The sequence below is a fragment of the Antechinus flavipes genome, chromosome 2, assembly GCF_016432865.1.
Source record: "Antechinus flavipes isolate AdamAnt ecotype Samford, QLD, Australia chromosome 2, AdamAnt_v2, whole genome shotgun sequence".
NCBI lineage: Eukaryota > Metazoa > Chordata > Mammalia > Dasyuromorphia > Dasyuridae > Antechinus > Antechinus flavipes.
This window is the reverse complement of record NC_067399.1, coordinates 433,556,511-433,578,441: the sequence shown is the minus strand read 5'-3', so window position 1 is coordinate 433,578,441 and position 21,931 is coordinate 433,556,511. Positions and strand designations below refer to the sequence as shown.

Below are 21,931 nucleotides of genomic sequence, written 5' to 3'. Positions count from 1 at the left end.
TAGCTGCCTCATAGACTGGATTAAATGGCATATGTAATGACAACCCTCATTTCTGTAGTGCTTTAAATACATTTAAAAAAATATATCTTTTATATTAAATTTATTATTATATTGCTCTACCTTCTCCCAGAGAGTTAGCCCATATAACCAATATTTAAAAAAAAAAAAAAAAAAAGGGAAAAGAAAACAGGATAAGGAGATACCTTTTCTTCACTTCTGTGTTGGAGAAAAAAAGAGAATAAAAAGTCATCTCCGCTTTATTCCTTTGCAAAGGATATAGAATAGAACATATATTCAGACCTTTTCAATGTATTAATTCTTTTGATGTTTCCTCCCTTCTTCCTCTTTTTTCCCCTCTTTAAAAAAAATATTTTTTATGATGAGATTGGGAAAAAGGAAGGGATGCTAGCAAAAGTTCTGGTGATGTTGAAAACTGTCAAGATGAATTTATTTTAAGAGAAAAAATAAAACTGATCAATATATTGAAAAAAAATCTGACAATACATACATTGTTCAGTACTCAAGAACATGCCTTTTTGTAAAGAAAGAGAGTGTGGTGTCTTCCCATGGCTTCTTTTTGGGGGGCATTCTCATTCTTTTTTAATTTTGCAATATTAATTTTAATTGAGGTCATTCTTTCAATTAATATTGTATTGATTTTGTATATTTTTATGGCTCTGCTTACTTCATTTTGTATCATCTCATTATAAATTAATACTTTACAAGAACTTGGAAGAAGATGATACAAATATCATGATCTTTATTTTATGGATAAGGAAGTACTCAGAGACGTAGATTATATAGCATGACAAGGATGAAGTTTGGAGTTCGCTCTATAGTTCAATGCTTCTCATTACCTATGTGACTTTGGACAAATCATTTAAATATTCATAGTCTCAATTTCTCAGATGAGAAGGGAATTGAATTGGAAGACCTCTTTTAGCTATAAATATTAGTGTTCCGTGGAGGGGAAAGCAGTGTAGTAAATGGCACAACTGAGATTGGAACACAGGTTCTTTGACTTGCAGTTCAGTATTTTTTCCTTATTTTATCAACTGAAGATGCATAGTGGGTGGGTAGTAAAAAAAATGTTTTATTCCAGATCATAATTCCCCATGTGAACTTGAACCAAGAGATTAGATTATACTTCTTTAATAAGCTTATAAGTTGGTGTGAATTCTTTTTCCTCCCCTCTTTCAAACAGAAATTGAAGTTACAAAATGGAGAAATAACAAAAGAAGATAGACTGACTGCTTCAGCCCAATCCACTCCAAGTAGTACACCCCATTCTTCTCCAAGGCAAAAGCCCAGGTATGATGATTCACCAGGATTCCTCCTTACAAAACCATCACCAAAATTTTCAGAGCTAGAGTTACTCTCGTAGACCCTAAAAACTTAGCTCTTTGGATTTTAACAATGACCTGTCAAATAGATGCTTTTATTCCACACTTAGAGATGAAGAAATTCAGATTGAGATATTAAATAAATTGTCCTGTTAAGCTTGTACTAGCCTTATTTATAAATTTATACTTGGGTCTTCCTGAGTAGTACAAGTCCAGCACCCTACCCTATCTACTATGTCATCTAGTTTCCTCATTTAATGGTTTTCTGAATTTAGCATTGTTGTTTCATCATACTCAGATACTCCTGTGCAGTTTCTAAATGAATAGATTTCATTTGGAATTTGTGATGTGTAGCACTACAGTAAAGAATGTGTGTCCTGTCACACCTTGCCTAAACTTTTAATTAGATCTTTTGAAAAGTGAAGGTAGAAAAGTGAAGTAGATTATGAGGGAAATCAGTGTCATAGAGATACCTTATGTTTAATTCTGGTGGGGTGTGGTTTTATGTCTTCTATTGCTTCATTTGTGCCTGAGTTGACTATAGGTATAGAAAGACATAAGCTTAACTGTTGTATTCTAGATAAATCAGGGGAGGCTTCTTACCTGGTAATTTCTTACAGTAGAAGGTCCAAGAAGAACTAATATATCTTTGGAGTTATGGCAACATAAAGGGTATAACTGTTACTGAATAGTTGTAGTGAGCCATGATTTTCATATTCCAGTTCTTCACTGGAAGTATGATCATTGGATAGAATGTTATAGATTTTTATGGGGCCTTTTTCTTGTGTGCCTTATGGACTTTGTGTGTGATTTTTCCTTTCAGAGGTTGGTTTACTCATGGATCTTCTACTTCCTTACCGGGCCTAGATGTCAGCAGCATGGACTCTGGAAATGGAGATAGAGACAAACCCTCATCTGAAAAATGGAGCTTTTTTGGAACAAGAACGCTTCAGAAATCTGACTCGGGTATTATATTGGGAGCACTTTTTTGGGATAAGAAAGAGGAAACCTACGTAGTTAAGATGCTCGTGTTGGCTCTCTGGATAGTTCCCATTCTAACACTGCTGATAATTCCTTATTAGCATTGGTAGTAACATTAACTAGTTCTTAGTAGCTGTCATTAATGTAGCACTTTATGTACAGCAACTTATGTGATTCCTTAAGACCAAAGGGCCATAGAATTAAGGAGTAGAAGAAAGCCTTAGAGATAATCTAAACCTTCTCACTTTATTGAGAAACTGAGGTGGTGTCACTTGCTCAAGATTGCATAGGGCATGGTACAAGAACTGGGATTCACGCTCAGATCTCCTAATTCAATACTTTTTCTATTATGCCAAAACTGTTTCTCAAACACTAAAGTGATAAAAAGCAAATCTCTTTGCTAATGAAAATAGCTGATTCTGAGTTGAAGAAGTTTGGATTGTTGAAAACAGGTTAGGCTTAGGCTGGACATGAGGGATAGAAGTGAGAATTTTTTTGAAGCAGTTAAGTTTGTGAAAAGGGAAGCAAAAAAGCATTTATATATATAGTGCTGACTTTGTGCTACATATTCTGGTCCCATTTGATCCTTACAATAATGCTGAGACTTGGGTGCTATAATCTCCATTTTACACTTCAGGAAACCGAGGCGAACAGATTTAATTTAAGTGACTTGCTCATAGTCACATAGCTAATAAATGTCTGAGATCATATTTTAAACTCAAGATTTTCCTGATTCTGAGCCTGTTGCTCCATCGATCCACCTTACCACCTAGCTATTTAGATATTCTGGGATAGTACCATTATTGCTTACATTGATAGGTGTTATATGTGTTAACTGCTTATGAAAGGTAATTTGATATAAACAAAAAATTAATTTTTTTGAGGATTTCTTGAGGGTTTTAGGTTTTTACAGCAAGTTGAGTACTATAACATATCAGTTTATTGTTGGAGAAATGGAGATTCAAAGGTAAAATGACTTACCTTACAATCACAAAGACTCCCAAGGACCACTCTCCTCTTTATCCCCCTTAGTTCTGAGGTGCTGGGGAGTTTTTCCACTATACTGTATAAATAATCTCCAATTTTTTGAACTGTTTCCATGGCAATTTTCTAAATCCAACTTGTGGGTGTGTTTATAGCTTTAATTTTGGTCTTCCTATCACTAGTTGTCTTAGGCTTCTAGTCTCAGAAATGGATATAATTTGTTTTCTCTGATTGTAATTATTTCACTCAGGTTTCAGTGTCCAATCCTTCAGAGGTACTCAGAAGCCATCACCAATGGAGCTCATTCGAGTTCAGGCAACTAGAATTGCAGAAGACCCAGCAACCTTTAAGCCACCTAAGATGGACCTCCCAGTGATGGAAGGAAAGAAACAACCTCCACGAACCCATAACCTTAAACCAAGGGATATGAATGTGTTGACTCCTACAGGGTTCTAAAGCTTCCTTTTCATATGAGCAAAGTTGCTTTCCCTGGTGAACAACTGTTATATAGAGAGAGTATCTTAGAATTTTTTCTTCCCATCCACCTTGCACTTGATGTCATCCATTCACATCCATTCACGCTATTTCTGAGGAGATGTGATTGTTTCTTAAAATATTTGTAGCAAAGCTTGAATCTTTCTAATGTCCCCAAATTGGTCTTAATAACTTCTCAAAGTACACAACCACAGCCAATTTCTGATCTATAGAACAAGATGGCAGCGGGAAAGGGAAATAATTAAAATCTAGTAGACTTGTTCTGCATATTTATTTAAGATAAATGTTTGTTTGGTGGTACTTTTCTTTGATAAACATTTCTGTTTTCCATCTTGGGTGCTATAGCTAATAGCTTCTTATAGAACACTTAAATTAGAATCAAGGCACTGGTTCAAGAGCCCTGCTTCCTGGTTCCTAGAGAAGCACTAGCTTAACAGGAGATTTCTATTGGAAGTGGAGACTGCTGTTGACAGTCTCCTGTGATACATATGTTAAAAAAATAAGGGTTGTGATTTGTCATGGATGGTGAAATCATTGTCTCCAATAGATGAATAAGTGATCTCCATTCATTTCAGCAATAGATAGCAAACTAAGCTTAGAGACTAATTACTGATTTTGTTAAATTCTTAAGGGAGATTCTGTGCAATGTTTTGTGCTGTAGACGACTAGCTGAAATAACATTTAAAAAAAAACTTTTAAATTCTGAGATAAATCATCCTGTGAATTCATTGGTCTGAACCCTTTTCTTATTAGAAAAGGATGAGCTGCTAGGAAAATAAAAGCTTTTCTCTTTGAGAAGTTAAAAAAACCTAAATCATCCCTTTGTTCTTTCCCTTCCTCCCCAAAAAGATGATTATTTTAATATCCTTTTACATTTCTTTGCTCTCTTGAAAGCCTTTTTCACCACTTATCTCCTGTTTTCTGATTTAGTTTTGTTGAGTGCTCCCTAAAATGCTGTTTTAGAAACACCATTATCTAATGGGCCCCTTGTATTTCGTGTGTGTGTGTGTGTATTATTCTTTTTTTAATATGATGGATGATCTTGATTTGAGAATAAAATTCTCTGCATTATAGGTTTTTGAAAGGCAAAAAAGATGCAATAGGGGAAGATGATTTGTATTTCATAATTTCTTTGTGCCCAGTAGTAGTAGGGAATATAGAATTTATATCTGGAGGACGTTATGTTGGTGGGGGGAAGGAAAACCCAGCCCCTTCTCATTTAATAATTTGTAGTCTTGAAAATAGGAAATTTTATTTTCTGTAGTTCTTTATTCTATAGCTGTCACTTATAGAGATGGACTGCTACATACAATAAAGGGAACATCTAGATGTAAACAACTAGCTGATTCTGAATAAGCTCAGCACTAAAAAGAGAGGCCAAACATTAATTCATGTGTTCACATGGAGCATGGAAGTTTGGAAGCTATATGAACATTATAACATTATGAATCCCAGAATTAAAGGAGTCTGAAACCTAGAACTTGGGTTACTCTTCTCCTATCCACTAATATGTTTATGGAGGGTCTTAATTTTTGGTACAGTATTTTAAAACCTTTAAGATTTAATCTATATGTTTCTTCTACTGCCAGTTTCTGACAATTGTTGGTCTTAATGAGATCACCACAAATTTGGTGATTATGTAGCTTATCTTTAAATGTCAAAATCCAATCCTGAGTCCCACATTTTAAGTCCTTTCACTTCATGTGAAAGTCAGATCTTCTGACTCCAAGCTAGAATTATGCATTCTCCTTTCTTGTAGTCAGTTTGGTACAAGGTTTTAAAGGTGAAAATAGGAAATGGGCCTGGAGAGGGGAAATGGCTTGTCTGAAGTCACAAACAGAACAAGCAGTCATATTCCTTTGATTCTGAAGGCAAAATCACTTTCCATGTTTATCTGTTTTCCCTTTGCTCTGGCAGATGAAGGAATAAAATCAGGGAACTTCTGATTATCTGAGAAACCAAAGACAACTTGGCCCAGACCAGGCTCCATAATCTAGTGGGAAAAGGCTGTTTGTGTATCATTTTCTTTCAGTAAAAGGTGTTGCCCAATGAATCAACTTGCTCACTAAACACCAAACCTAATAAGAGGAATAATGCTAAAAAATCTTAGTTCTTTAAAAAAAAAAAATCCTACACTTGAGAAATTTATTATAAAATAGATATAATTTGTATATCAAAATCACATTTTGAGGAGTAGCTATGATGAATTCATAAGGTGAGTTTTTTGTAAAGGGTTGAAAATAGTGACCAAAAAAAAAAAACTGGACAGGATAGATTGTAGTAACCTACTCCTTTCTCTGCAAAAACTACTATGGTCATGTTGACTTGGGCACTTGAGACCATTGCCCTATGGGACCTGGTTTTCTAGCATAAAGTTCCTGTTAGTTGCACAGAGGAGTAGTAGTTTGAGGAGGAATATCTTCTCCTGGAGCTGAGGCACTAGGGGCTCTCCAAGCTCTCTGGCTAGTCGGACTCCAAAAGCCTTGAACTCTATTTCCACATCCACTGAAGTGATATCATCACCTTCCTGTAGATGGGGCTTGATCCTTTTGATAAGCAGATCCTTCCTTTCAATGACTGAAGTCCTCAGATGCTCTGGAAAGAAAAATAATTTGGAGAGTGTTAGCTAATCAGGACATTAGAGACATGGAATGTCTGTCCAGTACATAAACACTCTGATGGTCTTCAAATTTCTAAAATTTGACCTAATCTTTTTATTTTTGTTTATTTGGCTGAGGCAATTGGGGTTAAGTGACTTGTAGCTAAGAAGTGTTTAATGTTTGAGGCCAGATTTGAACTCTGGTATTCCTGATTTCAGAGCTAGTGCTCTATCCACTGCACCAACTAGATGCCTCTAAATTTGGCCTTATCTTAAGGGATCATAAAGAATGCTGGATCATTTGAGTTTTAAGGTACCAGATAATTGTAAATTCTGTGTGCTTCCTGCAGGACAAATTTCCTTAGACATCATTGGGTAACATTTTTTCCTGAAATAAATGACAAAGAAACAAGTCTCTTCCCATCAGATTATGGAGCTTGCTTGGCCCAAGTTGTCTTTGTTTTGGTTTCTTAGACAATTAGAGGTTAAGAGAAGTATAGAACTTTTCATCTGCCTTGAACATGGCATTTGTATCACTTGGATTTCATAAGAGCAAGATCATCCCAATGACCTTTTAACTAGCATTTTGTAGATCCTACCTTCTTAAACTGGTTCTTGATTCCACATGGGGTCTTGTAGCAATGTGGGGAGTCACAAAATTATCAGTAGTAAGTTTTTGATTTATATACCTGTTTAATGTACTAGAGAGGTCATGAGTGGGGTAAAAGTTTACCCCAGTGTAGGTGAACAGTATAATAAAGTAAGATTTTTTTTTCAGGTAGTCTAGAACAAATATGAAATACTATGTGCCTGCCTTAAATATTTATTAAGGGCCTAAATATGTACCAGGCATTGTGCTAGGAACTCGAGATATAAAAAAGAAAAGACAGCACTTGCCCTAAATGAGCTCATGGCCTTAATTTGGTAGAACTACAAACAAATATAGCTAGACAATCTACATACAGAAAAAATGGGCAGTAATTAGAGGGAAGGCATCAGAATTAAGAGAAGTCGGAAAAGGCTTCCTGCAAAAGACCTGGAAGAGGGAGATCATTTGAGGCACGGGAAATGACCAAAGAAAATGCCCAGAGATGGGGCGTCTTATAGTACAGCCATGTGGTCAGTGTCACTGGACTGAAGAATACACATTGGGGAGTGAAGTGTAAGAAGACTGGAAAAGTAAGTTATAAATGGTCTGGAATGCCATAGGATTTTGTTGGATCCTGTGGAAGCTACTGGGTGGGTTTGGACCTGTGCTTTAAGGAAATCATTGTAGTGGCTGAATGAAGCTTGGATTGCAGTGGGGGGAGATGAGGTGGGGTGGCTCCCCAGCTGCCACTGCAGTAGTCTTAAGCATGAAGTAATGAGGGGGCCAGTGTTAGAGCTATGGTAATTTTGAGAAGGAAAGGGGGCATAGTGAAGAGATGTTACAATGGCACATATTTGGATGGATATAGGAGTGAGAGTGAGGAATCCAGGATGACTGGTAGGTTTGTAAGCCTGTGGGGGGGGGGGGGGGAGGAAAGAGGAGGACTTTAGGGTGAGTATGTTTAGTTCTAAAACTATGTATGGCTGAAAGGCAGTTGGAGATGAGAGCCTGGAAGTCAATGGAGAGGTTGGTTACCTTTTCCTTCCAAATTCTGTGGGTCTCTATTATCTAAATACTTAAACTGACACTTAATACCTTGGTTCAAATTTTGAAGCTCCTTTCTGTTTCAAATAAGGAAGAGAAGAAAAAACTATGAATTAATATGTGTGTGAAATAAAAATTCAGAATTTAAAAGATATCACTAAATAGGTGACTGGTACAAAGTTAATTTTCCCTCAAATCAATTTAAGAATAGAGTAATGAACAACATGAAATACAGCAAACTGGTAGGGGAGAAGTCATGATAGGGTTAAAAATTTTGTCCTATACCCCATTCTTGCTCTCTGCAGACTTTTGGGAAGCATGGTCAAAGATAAACAACAGTACACTTTGAATCAGAAAATGAGGGTTTAAGCCCTATAATTGTGTGACTGGGGCAAGTGTCTCAAATTGTCCTCTCATCTGCAAAAGAGAGACAGGTAACTTTTACTTTCCAAATTAAAACGTCATGCTTTTAATACTTAGTAATGTCAATACAAAGAGGTAGGCATAGAGCAGAACTGTCAAACATGTTGGAAAAACAGTTTGGAATTAAGAGGCCTTTTCCTCTGATGATAGTTGAGCTAATTACATTACTAGGAGACTAGTTTTCCAGATCTTGAGGTTATCAGGGCTACAAACATTTAGGAATCCCTTTTCCATTTACTTTGATTTCCATCTACTGAGTATCCTTTGTGAGAATGGCAAATATTTTGGGTAGCCATTTCTGTATTTAATGCCAACTACACAGAAGTAGCCTAGGAGCTTGAATCTAGTAAAACCTGGGATTGGACAGCATCTCTTACTCCAGCTTTTTTCAAACACAACTAGTAGTGGTATGTGACCTGGGCAATTGCCTTTTCAGGTGGAATTTTTTTGTGTTTATAAAAAGCATGATGAAAGAGATGGGACTTGAACAAGTCTTGGGGGAGAGATAGCTTAAATAAGCTTAGTAATGTGTCATTTGAAGGTTTGTAAGGTGCTTTCCAACAGTGCTGCAAAGTACAAGTGTTCCTTTCATTTTAACTGAAGAATCTAAGGCTTAGAGAGGTAAAGGGACTACCTCAATACCACATAACTAAAAAGTTTGAAAGCTAGCTCTTCCCAGTTCAAGTCTGTTATATATCAATCTTTCCTTAGAGGCCAGCTTTGATGGAGTAGAGGAATCACACTGGAAAGTAGGGACAAGTGGAAGAGGATTTTTTTCAAAACAAATGAGGGTCTGAAAAGCAAGGCTAAAGCATAGGAATGATTGTAAGAGAGCCAGAGAATATGTGGGGAGGACAAAAGCATGTTTTGAATGACAGACCGTGGCCAAGTCATTTCATTTTGGTTTCAGTTTCCTTATCAGTAAAATAAAAGCAGGAAGTGAACTGAATAAAGATTTCAAGCTTTCAAGGAGATAGAAACATAATTTAATTAATACCTGCCTTTCAAAATAAAACTATTAGAGCTTAGGATGTGAACTTGTTCAACTGTAGTGAATTCTGAGGGAAGGAGACATCTTTATATCTAATGTAATGTTTAGTATGTGCCAACTTGCACTGTACTAAATGCTTTATAAATATTCTCATTTGATCACAAATACCCTGGGAGAAAGGTAAGGGATACTATTATCTCCATTGTACAGATGAGGAAACAGACAAACAGGTTGAGCTGCCCAGAGTCTGCCACCTAGCTACCCTTATAAACCTCTGCATCTCTCATAATCCCTTCCATGTATGTACAAAATGGGTTGCTTACCTGTTAATACGTGCTGATAACTAGATAAGAGAAACTGCAGATGTTCAACCAGCTCATCCCAACTCTGCCAATTGCTTTTTTCAGACTGAAGGAAATAATTGAGAGCCATCAGTTACAATTGCTTGTGATCACTCAGCACCTGTATTTTTCAAAATGCTCAAAACTTTTTGGGGATACCCTGGGAACAGGGTAGAGTGTGGATAGGAAATATATGAAGGACTATTAAACTGAAGAGGAATTAGTCTTACTTTGCTCCAGAATGCAGAATTAGTTATGGTTAAAATGGTTAAAAGTGATAGGAAGACAGATTGTGATTCAATGGAAGGGATTTTTTTTTTTTTTTTAAAACAAAGAGCTGTCCAGAAAGCTTCATTGTTAAGAGAACAACCAGGCCATGTGGTAATGGGGATGCCTGCTTCAGGCAGGAGTTAAATTTGATGCCTTCTGAGGTTGCTTTTCAGCATTATTTCACATTATCTTAGGCAATACTCAGACTAGTATCCTGTGTCCAGGCAATAAGTGGAATAAAGTGTTGGAAAGAGGGATCACTAGGTACCTGATTCTTGAGCAGTGATGTTGAATGGTTGAGGAAATAGAGGGTCTGGGCGAGAGAAAGTGGTAGGGGAGTAGGCTTTTCACAGCTGTGAAGGAACAGAACCTCTAATACTTTGCAGCGCAAAAGATGACTCTCCATGGTTGTAAAGAAGATTTCCCTGCAAAGGAGGATGGAAGAGAAGGGAAAGGAGAAATAGAGGAGAAAAGGGTACATGAAAGAGAGATTAAATTATTGAAAATGAAACAAAGTCAGGAACTGATTGATGGTAAACAGGGTAATGGATGGGCCAACTCCCGACTATTCTGTCTTTTCCTAAGCTACCAGCCATCTTAGTTCACAGGGGCTTCTTGATCTCAGAAGCTTGTTGGGATGTAAACTCTGAGAGTACGGGAACTGCGTTTCATCTGTTTCTGCCCAACCCCGAAATACAGGGTCCTCCACACAGATGACATTCAAGCAAAACCAGCGTCAGTCAATAAAAGAACTGTCGTTAGTTTTATCAGAATTCAATGAAGAAGATGACAGCACCGTGTCCTCCACCCTGGATATACTGTATCTGGACTGTTGGGTTTAGTGCTGAGAGCCATTTGTAAGAAATATACTAAACAAGGGGGAATGTCTATCTAGCAATAGCTCAATAAGTGGTAAAAGGACTAGGGCATGTGTCTTGTGAGAACTACTGAAGGAACTCAAACTTTTCCTTTTCCTGCAAACTTCCCTATTACCATCAAAGTTGCCTCCATTCTCATCTTCCACACTTGAGACCTGGCTGCCATTCTCAGCTCCTCACTCCCTTTCCCCCATGTGTCACAGAAGCTTAAGGTGGATGATGTTACCTCTCCTGGTCCTGTACCCACTGCCACATTAGTGTGCCTGTCACAAGTCTTATCACTCTGGGCCTCCCCCACACTAGTGTGACGGGATCTTCCTGGAGTCTGGGTCTATGTAAATCTCTCTTCTCCATGTCAGTGAGTCCCTTTCATCTCCAGGTCAAATACTGTTTGGCATTCAGTGCCCTTCACAACTCTGCTTGCTCTAATTTTAGTCTTCCAGCGTACCCCACCATACATTTGGACTCAGTGACTGGTGTTGCTGGCTTCCTTGCTGCTTCGTGCCCGTTGCCCTTGCCTGGAATATTCTTCCTCCTCATCTCTGCTCCTTGGTTTCAGGAAACCTTTCCTGATCCCTCTAAATTCTAGTGCCTGTCTTGTGTTCATTCCAATTTATCCTGTTTGCATTCATGTTTGTACTTACTTATGTACTTGTTTGCATGAGTCCCTATTAAACTGAGTTCCTTGAGGGTACACTGTAAGGGACACATTTCCTCCCAGCTCTCTTGGCAGAGTGGCAGGTCAGAAGTGGCCTGGTGGACTGGAAAGAATGTTGGGCTCACAGTAAGGAGACCACAGACAAAATCATGTCCCCTTTCTATATCTCCATTTACTCATCTGTGAAATCAGAGTAATATTACTTGAGATAACTATCACAGTTCTTGGGAAACAGTTTTTATAATGCATAAAAGACTACAGAAATAATCATTTTTAATACTGCTAGGTTCCCTTTTCCTTTATGGAACAGGCACAGGAAATCAATCTGAGAAAAGTAAGGTTCCAGAAATATCTAAAAACTAAATAAATAATATTCTCACCTCTGGCTCCTTTCAGGAATGTTCAGCACAAATCCAAACATCATTTCTGCAATCTTATTTGAGCTGCAGGTTGGGGTCCTGTCCACCTCAACGGCCAGAGACAGCATCCTCTGGAGATGTAAAATTACCCTGGGTTCAAAGTACAGGGCAATTAGGAGATATAGGGGAGAGAAAGGACACAGTTTGAGGCTTTAGGAATGGAGTCTTAAATTCAACTTATCTAACTTAGCCATCTTTGTTCCTAAATTTGCTCTTCCAGATTTCACTATTCCTGTTTGGCATTACCATTCATTTAGTCTTCAATGTTCAAAACCTTGAGGCAATAAAAATTCACATTTATATAACATTTGATGGTTTATAGAATATTTTACAACAACCTCAGAATACAGGTAATGAAAAATTTCATAGTTCATAGATAAGGCAACATAGATAGACTCATAGTCTCATAGTGTCAGAATTTTTAATTCTTTAAATCTTTAATAGCTCTATTATGCCTTAGTCTTCCCTCTTTCTTAAACTTTTCAGTTACTAAATTCTTTTAATTACACATCCATAACCTCTCACATTTGTCCTTTCTGCTGCCACTAGTATATGCTCTTATTGTCTCAACTATTGCAGTAACTTCTAATAGGTTTTCCCACCACTACTCTCTTCCCCCACCCATCTACATTTTAAAATATACTATAGACATAGATAATAATTCCTTATCTATAGCTCAAATCATGTGTGTTCAAAAATGTTCAGCAGTTTCCTATTTCTTCCCAAGAAAGTTTGAAAACTCCTTTGTGCCTTCACAGGAAAAGCTTGCTAGTAGAAAGTGCATGAATCTGGAATCCAGACAAACATGGGTTAAAATCCTAATTCCAACATTTTTTTGGCCTCTGATGATAAACAAGAAACAGCCTTTCTCAGTCTCAGTTTTCTGATATTTAAAATGGAGAAAACAATATTGGGATCAACTACTAAAGTGGCTTATTTTGAGTAAAGAGCTTATAATATATCCTCTAGTGAAATAGCAATTATTTTTATTGAGACTCCAATTTTCTAGCCTCATAAAGCCTTTCTAGCTCCAAATTCTATGAAATCAGCATTCTAGTCAAAATTTTAGGTTGATTCCTTGCTCTTAAAAAACAAGGCCAACCTTCTACCTTTTAATTTATATCTTTGCTCATACAGTCCCCATTCTTAGAATGTCCTCTCCCTAATCATATAATTCCTCTGCATCTTTCTAAAATCCAATTAAAATACCATGTCATTTCCTCCAAAAAGCCTTCCCTTATTATATCCCTTTGCTTACAATACTCTTTGGATCTTGCATTCCATTTTGCAACTAATATCACATATATTAGTTTTGTACTAATGTCTCATCTTTCAGCTATTCTGTTTCATGAAGACAGGGACTTTGTCTTAGCTAAATTTTGTAATTTTCCTAATGGTATGTTCCGAAGTCCTTTGCTTACTGGAAGGATCTTAATATGTTGAGTGAATAACCATGTCACTATTGTTAGCAAATAACTATCTGCCCATCTCGTGGGATGTGAAGACAAATATCATTCTTGGATACATGAGAACATTACTTCCTTGTTGTGGAATTGCTTCTTCAGGAAGGATTACTTAGGAACTCACCAGGTCCTAAGACTTACAGCTAGAATGGCCACTAGAAACCATCTAATCCAACCTCTCATTTTACAGATGAGAAAAAGAAGCCTGTTCAAGGTCACACAGCTAGTAAATAGAGTGGGGACAGAAACCTCCATTTTCTAGATCCAAATCCAGCAATCACCACACTACAAAGCTCAGATTTTTAAGTGCCAGCATATTCATTTGAGATTCTCTGCTCAATTAATATCAATATGTATGGCATGGACATGGAAAGGAATAGGGTTGGGATGAATAAGTGAAGTCTTCACGGATAACATGATTAAAAGTTTATGTAAAATTAAAGCTATTGAAAACAGAAAGTGGAGTAGAGCCAAGAGCCAAGCAGAGCAGCAGGAAGAAGTACAGTGAACTTTACAAAACTCCAGACAGATCTAAAAAACGTAGCAGAATGAAGCCTGATGGGGCAATCTGGGACAAAAAGTCACTCTGAGTCATTTGTTTATTTAGCATGGGGAGGTAAGAAAGGTCTTCTGACTACTGAGAATGGGGCTGTGCACCAGGACTGGAGAAGCAAGGCAAGGGATACGAACTGGTGTTCCATACTAGCCATGGCCGAGGATGCTGGCCGACTGCAGTGCTGTCACAGCAAGCTTCCCAGATGGCTGATAGGGACAGAGTCCAGCAAGTTATCTACTGTTGCTCAGATGCAGACCCAGACTAGGAGCCTGAAGAGCTCAGACTATAAGGAACAAACTAACTGTCCTCGATTACACCATTTGGGGAACACTGAAGGCTGCAGGTTGTCCCTGAGCTACCAGAATAACAATCCTCAAACCCCACAAAGTAGTTCTGAGCCCAGCCTAGACCTCTCCAGAAGTACTCAGGAACAGGCTCTCTCATACCAAGGCTAAATAAAGTCAGAAAGTAGTCTTGGGAGAGAAAGAGCAAATAAAAAGAATCCCACCAATAAAAAAGCTATAAAGAGACAGGAACACAATACACAAACCCACAAGAAAAGAATGACTCCAAAACATCTATAAGCAAAGCCTCAAAGAAAATACCTTGGACACAAATTTACTAGACTTCCTAGAAATAATGAAGCAAAAGTTAAAAGTATTGTAAATGAAATGAGAGTGCTAGAGGAACTATCTTAGAAAAGAAAGGAGAGCTATGGAACAAAGAATCAGAAAGGAAGCTGACAGTGGCACAACATGCACAAAACCTTGTCTAAGCAACAAATTCCCTGAAAATCAAAATGGGCTAAATAGAAGCCAATGATTCCATGAGGCGACAATTAACATTAAAACAAAGTCAAAAGATTGGCAATATAAGGGGAAAAAATGTAAGGTTTCTTACAGCAGAAACAACTGACCTGGAAATGACAGAGAAGAAAAAATATAAGGATTATTGGACTAAGAAATCTTAAAAGAAAACCGTCCAGATTTTTTAGAAGAAGGAACCAAAGTGGAAAGAGAAAGAATCTACTGGTCACTACCTGAAAGATCCTCCAATCCAAAACACTATAACCAAAATCCAAATTCTAGGTCAAAGAAAAAAGGACTGCAAGTGGCTAGAAAGAGAATTTAAGTATGGAAGAAACCACAATTAGGTTTCCACATAATTTAGCAGCAATCACTATTAAGGAGCTCACAATATGATATTTCAAAGGCAAAGGATATAAGCTTATAGCCAAGGATCAACCTATCTAGAAAAAAGATACTATTATACAGGGGGAAAATGGATTTTTAATGAAATAGAGGGCTTCCAAGTATTCCTGGTGACTACTTCGTGAAGCTATGGAGAAACTGTAGTTCAAGCAAAAAGAATAAAGAAAAACATTAAAAAAAAAAACAACAAAAAAGGAATAAAGAAAAACAAAAAAAGAATAAAGAAAAATGAATTAAACAAGGACAAAATACTTGGGAAGTTTGATGGAGAGATAACACGTTTCCTCTGAATTCTATCATCAGTAGGGGTCAAAGAAAGAGTTTAACTAGATAAAACCTGGTTCTATTATATCCTGATGACCTTAAGAAAGAAATGGAAAGGGAAAAATGAAGAGGAATGGAAAAAGGAACAGGGGAGGAAGGGAAAGGAAGGTTAGGGAAAACTCATAATCAGGATGCAAAAATGGACAACCATACCAAACAAGGAGAGGGTGAGGGTAGAAGCTGATAGTTAAATCTCTCATCCTGCAGTGATGAAAAGACACATACATTGTTGGTACAGAAATACATCTCAGGGAAACGGGAAGGAAAGGACAGAAAGGGGAGTTACAGAGAAGGATTGGTCCTAAGCAAAACAATTTTTGAGATGTCAGAGAATGAGTATCGGAGAGAGTGCCCCTCAACTAAACAAGGTATGTTATATAAATGTGATATGGTCTAAGAAATGAAAAATGGGGTAGTTACAATAAAACCTAGGAAGAACATATGACTTGATGTAGAATTAAGTGAATGGGACCAGAAAAACAATGGTACACACAGCTCTGAGAGCATTAGGAATTCTGATCCAGGTAAGGACCAATGACTCTAAGGGACTAATGATATAACATGTTACCTACCTCCTGAGAGAGGAAAGGCCAGAGTGCAGAATAAGACAGTATGTGTTGTTTGTTCTTTTTGGGGGAAAGAAGGAAAATTAGTAAGAATGCTACTTATAGAGAAGCGAAGGTGGAAATAACAGTTGAAGTCAGAGAACCTAGGTTTTTGATGTTAGTTCTTATACATCTAGGCTATGTGACCGTGGGCAAGTCACTGCAACTCTTAGCCTCCAGTTTTTTCATTTGTACAATGAAGATAATACTGACATGAGGCAGTATCTGGTGAGGCTATTACTGTGTGGCAAGGACTCTGTCAACTTTAAAAGAGGGATCAAGAGCTGGTAGCTTTTTTGATTGTCCCCCCCCAAACCAGACCCAGATTAACCACAGGACTCAATGACCTTATAAAAGAAATGCCTGGAAAGTTAATTGTACATTTAGCCCCAATCCCATCTGGCTCACAGGCTTTAGAAGGGGAAGGCACCTTAGACGGTACCCAGCCCTTTTATAGAGGAGGAGACAGAGTGCAGGTACCTCTGGTCACAAAAAGAGCTGTTATAGGGCACAGCTGGGTTTCCTGACTCTAACTCCCAGGGTCTACACCATCTTACTTCATTGAGAACAAGCTGTAGGATAGAGACACCCTCAGACCCAAAGGCTTTCTGTCCCTGGAATGACTTGGATAATTTAAAGGATCATAAAAATAAAAAACCTTCACGAGTTGTCTTGTGTGAGAGAAAGCCGCTGCTTCCAGCAAGACCTCCCCACTGCCCTAGCAAAGGAGGCGCCTTTTCCTTACAAATGATGGTTACTCCTTCCAGGGAAAGGTTGGAGAAGGTGGTCACCACTCTTGTCCTGGGGACTTCCTGAAAAGGTTTGTTGATTGTCTTCCTTCTGATCAAAGCCGAGCCTGGTCACAGCACCTACTAGCCACTGGATGATGTCCCTGCAATGGAAAGAGAAGCATTCATTTAGCAAATGAGATGGCTTCTTACTGGGTTTGCTGACAATCTTTCTGGAGAAAGTTTCAAAACACACACACACATATTAAGAGAATGGTTGGTGATGACAACTAGACTTAAGAGTCAGAAGACCCGAGTTTGAATTCTCCCGTTGTCACTTAATTTCTCTGTAACTGTAGGTAAGTTACTTTGCCCTATAAAGGAGGGGACAGCAACTACAGTATTCTTAAACTGGAAGAGATCTCAAAAACAACCTGACTTTAAGTAGTCCTTGACCAAGGATCCCTTGTACAACATCCTAGTGAGTAGTCATCCATCCTCTTTTGAAGGCCTCTTGTGAAGTAACCTGCCCTGGACCACTTCAGATACAATTCAATAAAGCTATGATTAGGCTTATTAAGCTTCTGGAGAGGCAGCATGGTATAAAGCAGTAATGTCAAACTCAAATAGAAACAGGCCCCCTGAGCCAATTAAAATTTTTTGTGTTGCAATGTATTTTATTTTGTTTTGTAGAATATTTCCCAATTGGATTTAAATTTGGTTTGGTCACAATCTGGAACAAACTGGCAAGTGGCCAGTTTGACATATCTACTGTAAAGGACAGAACACTGGCGCTAGGTTCTAGATCTGCTCCTGACATATACTAGCTAGCTAGTCATTTGATGCCTCAGTTTTGAAGGCAGCTCTATATGGTTGTAAATTGGAGAGTGGTTGCCAATCTGTATTGCTGGAGGGAGTTTCCTCATAGAAGTGCTATGCCAATGAAATTGCAGGCTGAAACAGAAGCAAAAAGCTGCTTGGGACTTGTGGAGGCTTGAAGATAAATAAGGTATGTTTTCCCTTGTCCTCAAAAACTTCATACTCTAATAAGGAATGCTCGTGACTAGTTTTATAAAGGCAATAGCTGACATTTATATATTTTAAGGTCTGCAAAACACTTTGTGTACATTATCTTAGTTAACTCTCATAAGTTTATGAGGTGAGTTAGTGCTTAGAGGTGGTATTTGTACTGATTATCAAAAGAAGTTTGGATGCTCCATGTAGGACTGTATCTTATAGTACACCATCAGCTACTAGTAAAATTATGTTATGAAATGTGCTAACTTCCAGGTCCTAATCTCTTTGGTCTTGCTGGATTCACTATACTTTTGGCTTAGGCAGATACCTAACAAGTATGTTAATAAACAAGAGAGGAAATACATGAAGATATATTAATGCCATGGATGTCACAAACTATTGATACAGTCCTGAGTATAAGATAATGATTTCTCCTTAATTCAGACTGCTACTCTTAATCCTAGCATTCAAAGTCCTTCACAACCTCACATTTGTTACCTTTCATTCATTACCTTACACAAATTAAGTTCTATAGCCAAATGGACTACTGTCTATCCCCTAACATGCTTGTATCTTTCTCACCTATTTACCTTTACTCAAGCCAATTCTTGCCCTTGTAAATGATGGGACCTGGCAAATAAAAACTATGCGTTTTGAAGTTGAGCACTGGGCTAAGAACTATGAAGGAAGATACAAAGGAAATAAGACATGATTATTGCCCATATATAAGTTTATCTAGCAGAAGAGCAGACATTAAAAAAAAAAAAAAAAACAGAATGATACTTAATATATTCCTGAGATCACATTTCTATTTACAAAACCCAAAGAATGAACTTAGACTCAAACTAGTCTTGTTACTAATACAGACTGTTACTGAATTGATCCCTTACATGAAGGTCTTAGAAACTCTAGGACTCAATTCTATAGAAAGATTGCATGTCATACTCAACTTTCCTTTGGTTCATCCAGTAAGCCATTTTAATCCTATTTTAAATTTTTTAAAATAGCTTTTTATTTTCAAAATACATGTAAATATAGTTTTCAACATTCATCTTTGCAAAATCTTGCATTCCAAATTTTTCTCCCTTCCTTCTCTCTATTACCCTAGACAGCAAGTAATCGGATACGTGTTAAACATTTAACACAATTTTTTTTTTTTTTTTGTATTGATGGATGAAACCATATTCTGGAAAAGAATAATTTTTTCTTAGGTTATTATTCCCATTTGCAAAGAAGACAAAAGGAGATCTGACTATGTGATTCAACAATTATGGATTTATTTTGAACATCTCTAGAATGAAATCATTCCCTCTGCAAAATTGGTTTCATGAATTCAGCAGCCTACACAAAATGAGTTTCCTCTCAGTGACTGCTCTCCTCTAGCTTCTCCTATCTCTACAATGGCTGCACTCAACTACAATAAGGCTAATTACCTGATATTATGGGGCTGCTTATCACAGGAAAGCACATTGCATGCAATGGATTGTTGGAGGTGATGCCGTTGACGCCTCAGGACCTGTTGAAAATCATCCTCTAGGGTCTGCACTACATAGCGCAAAAAGAGTATTCGGCCAGGCAGTTCTTCCTCCTGGGGGAAAGCATGAGGTGAACTTGAGAAGAGTTATTCCTTGCTTATCAGAGAAAAAGAACAAGTCATGAACCAAGACTTCCACCCTGGCTTCCAGGCTAAGGTCAGGTCAGGTGCTTGTGACAGACCAGAGGCTATCAGCCACATTGGCCAGAGCTGTGCCCTCAGTAAAGCTGAGTCTGTGACCCAGTGATTACACTGGTATGGAGAGCTTCCAGTAAGGGGCTTCCTCCATCAAACCATACCGACAGATTACAGATCAAAGACACTGATTAGGAATATTGTGAAGTGATTTGGCCAAGGTCACAGAGTCACTATGTGGCAAAAATAGGATGTGAATACAATTTTCCCTGATTGAGGATAATTCTTTATTGGCTACTGTCTTATTTTTTAAAAAGAGTAAGAAAAAATTTTAAAGCTTTCTTGATTATTAAAAAAAAGTTTCTGATTTTAATCAGTGTTAAATATCCCCTCCCACCACTACAAATCATAACATCTCCACACTTTAGTAGATGGTTCATTAAGTTGCTGTGGCCAAAAAAATCCATTACATGATAATGTATCTCTTTTCACTTAGCTGAGGTGGTCTTCACTTGAACTAGTCTCTCTCTGTCTCTCAGGTACTTGTACCTGAAACTTTCCTGCCTTGACAAAAAGGCCAGAATCTTTCTACTAGCATAGCTTTGAAGAGGCTCTCCTTTAAGGCCTCAGCAACCACGTTCTTGATTTCAGTTTCCTTCCGCACAACTGTTCCTTCCCTCCACCTTTCTTCCTATTACTTGGGGACACATCTTTTATTACAATTCTTGACAGCTAAACTCTCTCCAATGTTATTACTAAGTTTTGGGATCCATACCAGGTCACATCCACAGAAAAGGTAAACAATGTGTGGAACATGGGCAAATTCATCAGGGGCTGACTGTGTCCCCTTGTAAATGGCAAGAATGTTCTAATGGGCCACTTTGTTTTTAAGTCTGAAGGATACTTTCCTCCTTCAAGGATTTGGATTCAGGGGCCTCCTGATAGAGAGTCAGTACACTCAGTGCTCAGTCCCAACATCCACAAAGGATAATATGGACCAGAGTCCACAGGCCACAAGAAATAACTTACTGAGATTCTGTGATTCATTTTATAGTTCTATAGAAATCTAATAAATTTAGAGACCAGAGAATGGCTTAACTGGGCTAAGATGAAAAAATCATAGGAAACTTAGATGTCACAATAATCCCATGTCCTAATTTTGTAGAAAAGAAAACTAAGAGAGTCTAGTGAGATTAAGTGATATTCCCAAGGTCATAGAGCTCCTAAGTGGAGAGGCAGGACTCGAATCCAGGTCCTTTGACTAATGACATACTCTTTGTATGCGATGCTTACACACATACCTGTGTTATTCACATACCTGTTTTTCCATCACAGAAGTGAGCAGCTTCCAGTCCCATTCCACAGAGGCAACATTGGCTGGATGAAGCCTAAAAATCAAAAATTATGTTCATTAGAGTTTTGGAGAACTTCCTTGGCAGTAGAGGCCTAAAAGATAATGTGAAGAAAGGATCAGCTTCTCTATTTAGTCTCAGAGCTCTCTCATTAGCATCCAATAAACATGTTCCATCTTATCTCCCCAAATTTCACCCTCCCTGGATCTAAAAGTACATCTCTATTTATGCTAACTATTTGGATCAGCAAATTCTATGCAAAACCAAGTTATCAAATTTGGGCCCCTGGAAAATATATTAAAATAATCTGCAAAAGTTCCTACTGTTGAATTTTCATTAGCAGCATGTAGGCCTCTTTCCTGACATCCATACTTTCGGAACCTAGTAAGATATTCTTGATGACATGAGACACAATATCCTTAGGTGGGTAATGTTGGGGGGACACAAAGTCCATGAGGAACTGCAAAGTCTCTCGTGGGACGTTCTCTTCAATGGTGCTGAACACCATCCGTAGTCTTCGGTGGGGAATGGGTTCTTTCTTTTGTTCCTTGTTCTGTAGAGATAATGGAAAATGACAGTTGTGGGTGGTTTCCAGGGCAGACAAAAACAACAGAATCAGGACATTCTCAAAAAAGTAAAAGCCTATTTAGAAGGGTCATCTTCCAATAGACTTACAATCCTAAACTATTAAAACCATACAGTTTGTGCAGCCCACAGGAAAACTGTAACTTCAGCATCCCCACTGGGGAAGTCAACAGTAGGGAACTGATTAAGGTTTGATGAATGTTCAGCAGGCTTTATGTTTCTAGTCAGCTGAGAGCTCCTACTAAGCATTTAGAAAGTAAGGAAATAAGCATTTATAAAGTATTTATTTTGTGTAGGCACTGTGCTAGATGCTTTGCAAATATCTAACTTGACCCAAAGGCTTATTTATCCATAGAGACTTAGGATTCAAGTATTTACAAATTTTCATTTCTATAAGAATATGTAA

General features: G+C 37.8%; 2 protein-coding genes across 2 annotated transcripts in view; one reads left to right on the top strand and one right to left on the bottom strand.

The window, feature by feature from the left end:
- The window catches only part of KIAA1191 (KIAA1191 ortholog), a 35,333-nt gene extending 31,246 nt beyond the window's left edge, over positions 1-4,087 (top strand). The window contains exons 7-9 of the mRNA XM_051978985.1: positions 1,205-1,311; positions 2,167-2,309; positions 3,559-4,087. Of these exons, the coding sequence (XP_051834945.1) occupies positions 1,205-1,311; positions 2,167-2,309; positions 3,559-3,764 (456 nt within the window). The 3' untranslated portion in view covers positions 3,765-4,087. The remainder of the gene's footprint in view (positions 1-1,204; positions 1,312-2,166; positions 2,310-3,558) is intronic.
- A 965-nt stretch (positions 4,088-5,052) lies between these two features.
- Positions 5,053-21,931, bottom strand: part of SIMC1 (SUMO interacting motifs containing 1) — a 30,199-nt gene continuing 13,320 nt past the window's right edge. Inside the window, exons 3-10 of the mRNA XM_051978984.1 lie at positions 21,264-21,493; positions 20,907-20,976; positions 19,353-19,507; positions 16,920-17,066; positions 11,977-12,105; positions 10,329-10,485; positions 9,773-9,857; positions 5,053-6,398 (exon numbers count right to left, since the gene is read on the bottom strand). Coding sequence (XP_051834944.1) covers positions 6,151-6,398; positions 9,773-9,857; positions 10,329-10,485; positions 11,977-12,105; positions 16,920-17,066; positions 19,353-19,507; positions 20,907-20,976; positions 21,264-21,493 — 1,221 coding nt within the window. The 3' untranslated portion in view covers positions 5,053-6,150. The remainder of the gene's footprint in view (positions 6,399-9,772; positions 9,858-10,328; positions 10,486-11,976; positions 12,106-16,919; positions 17,067-19,352; positions 19,508-20,906; positions 20,977-21,263; positions 21,494-21,931) is intronic.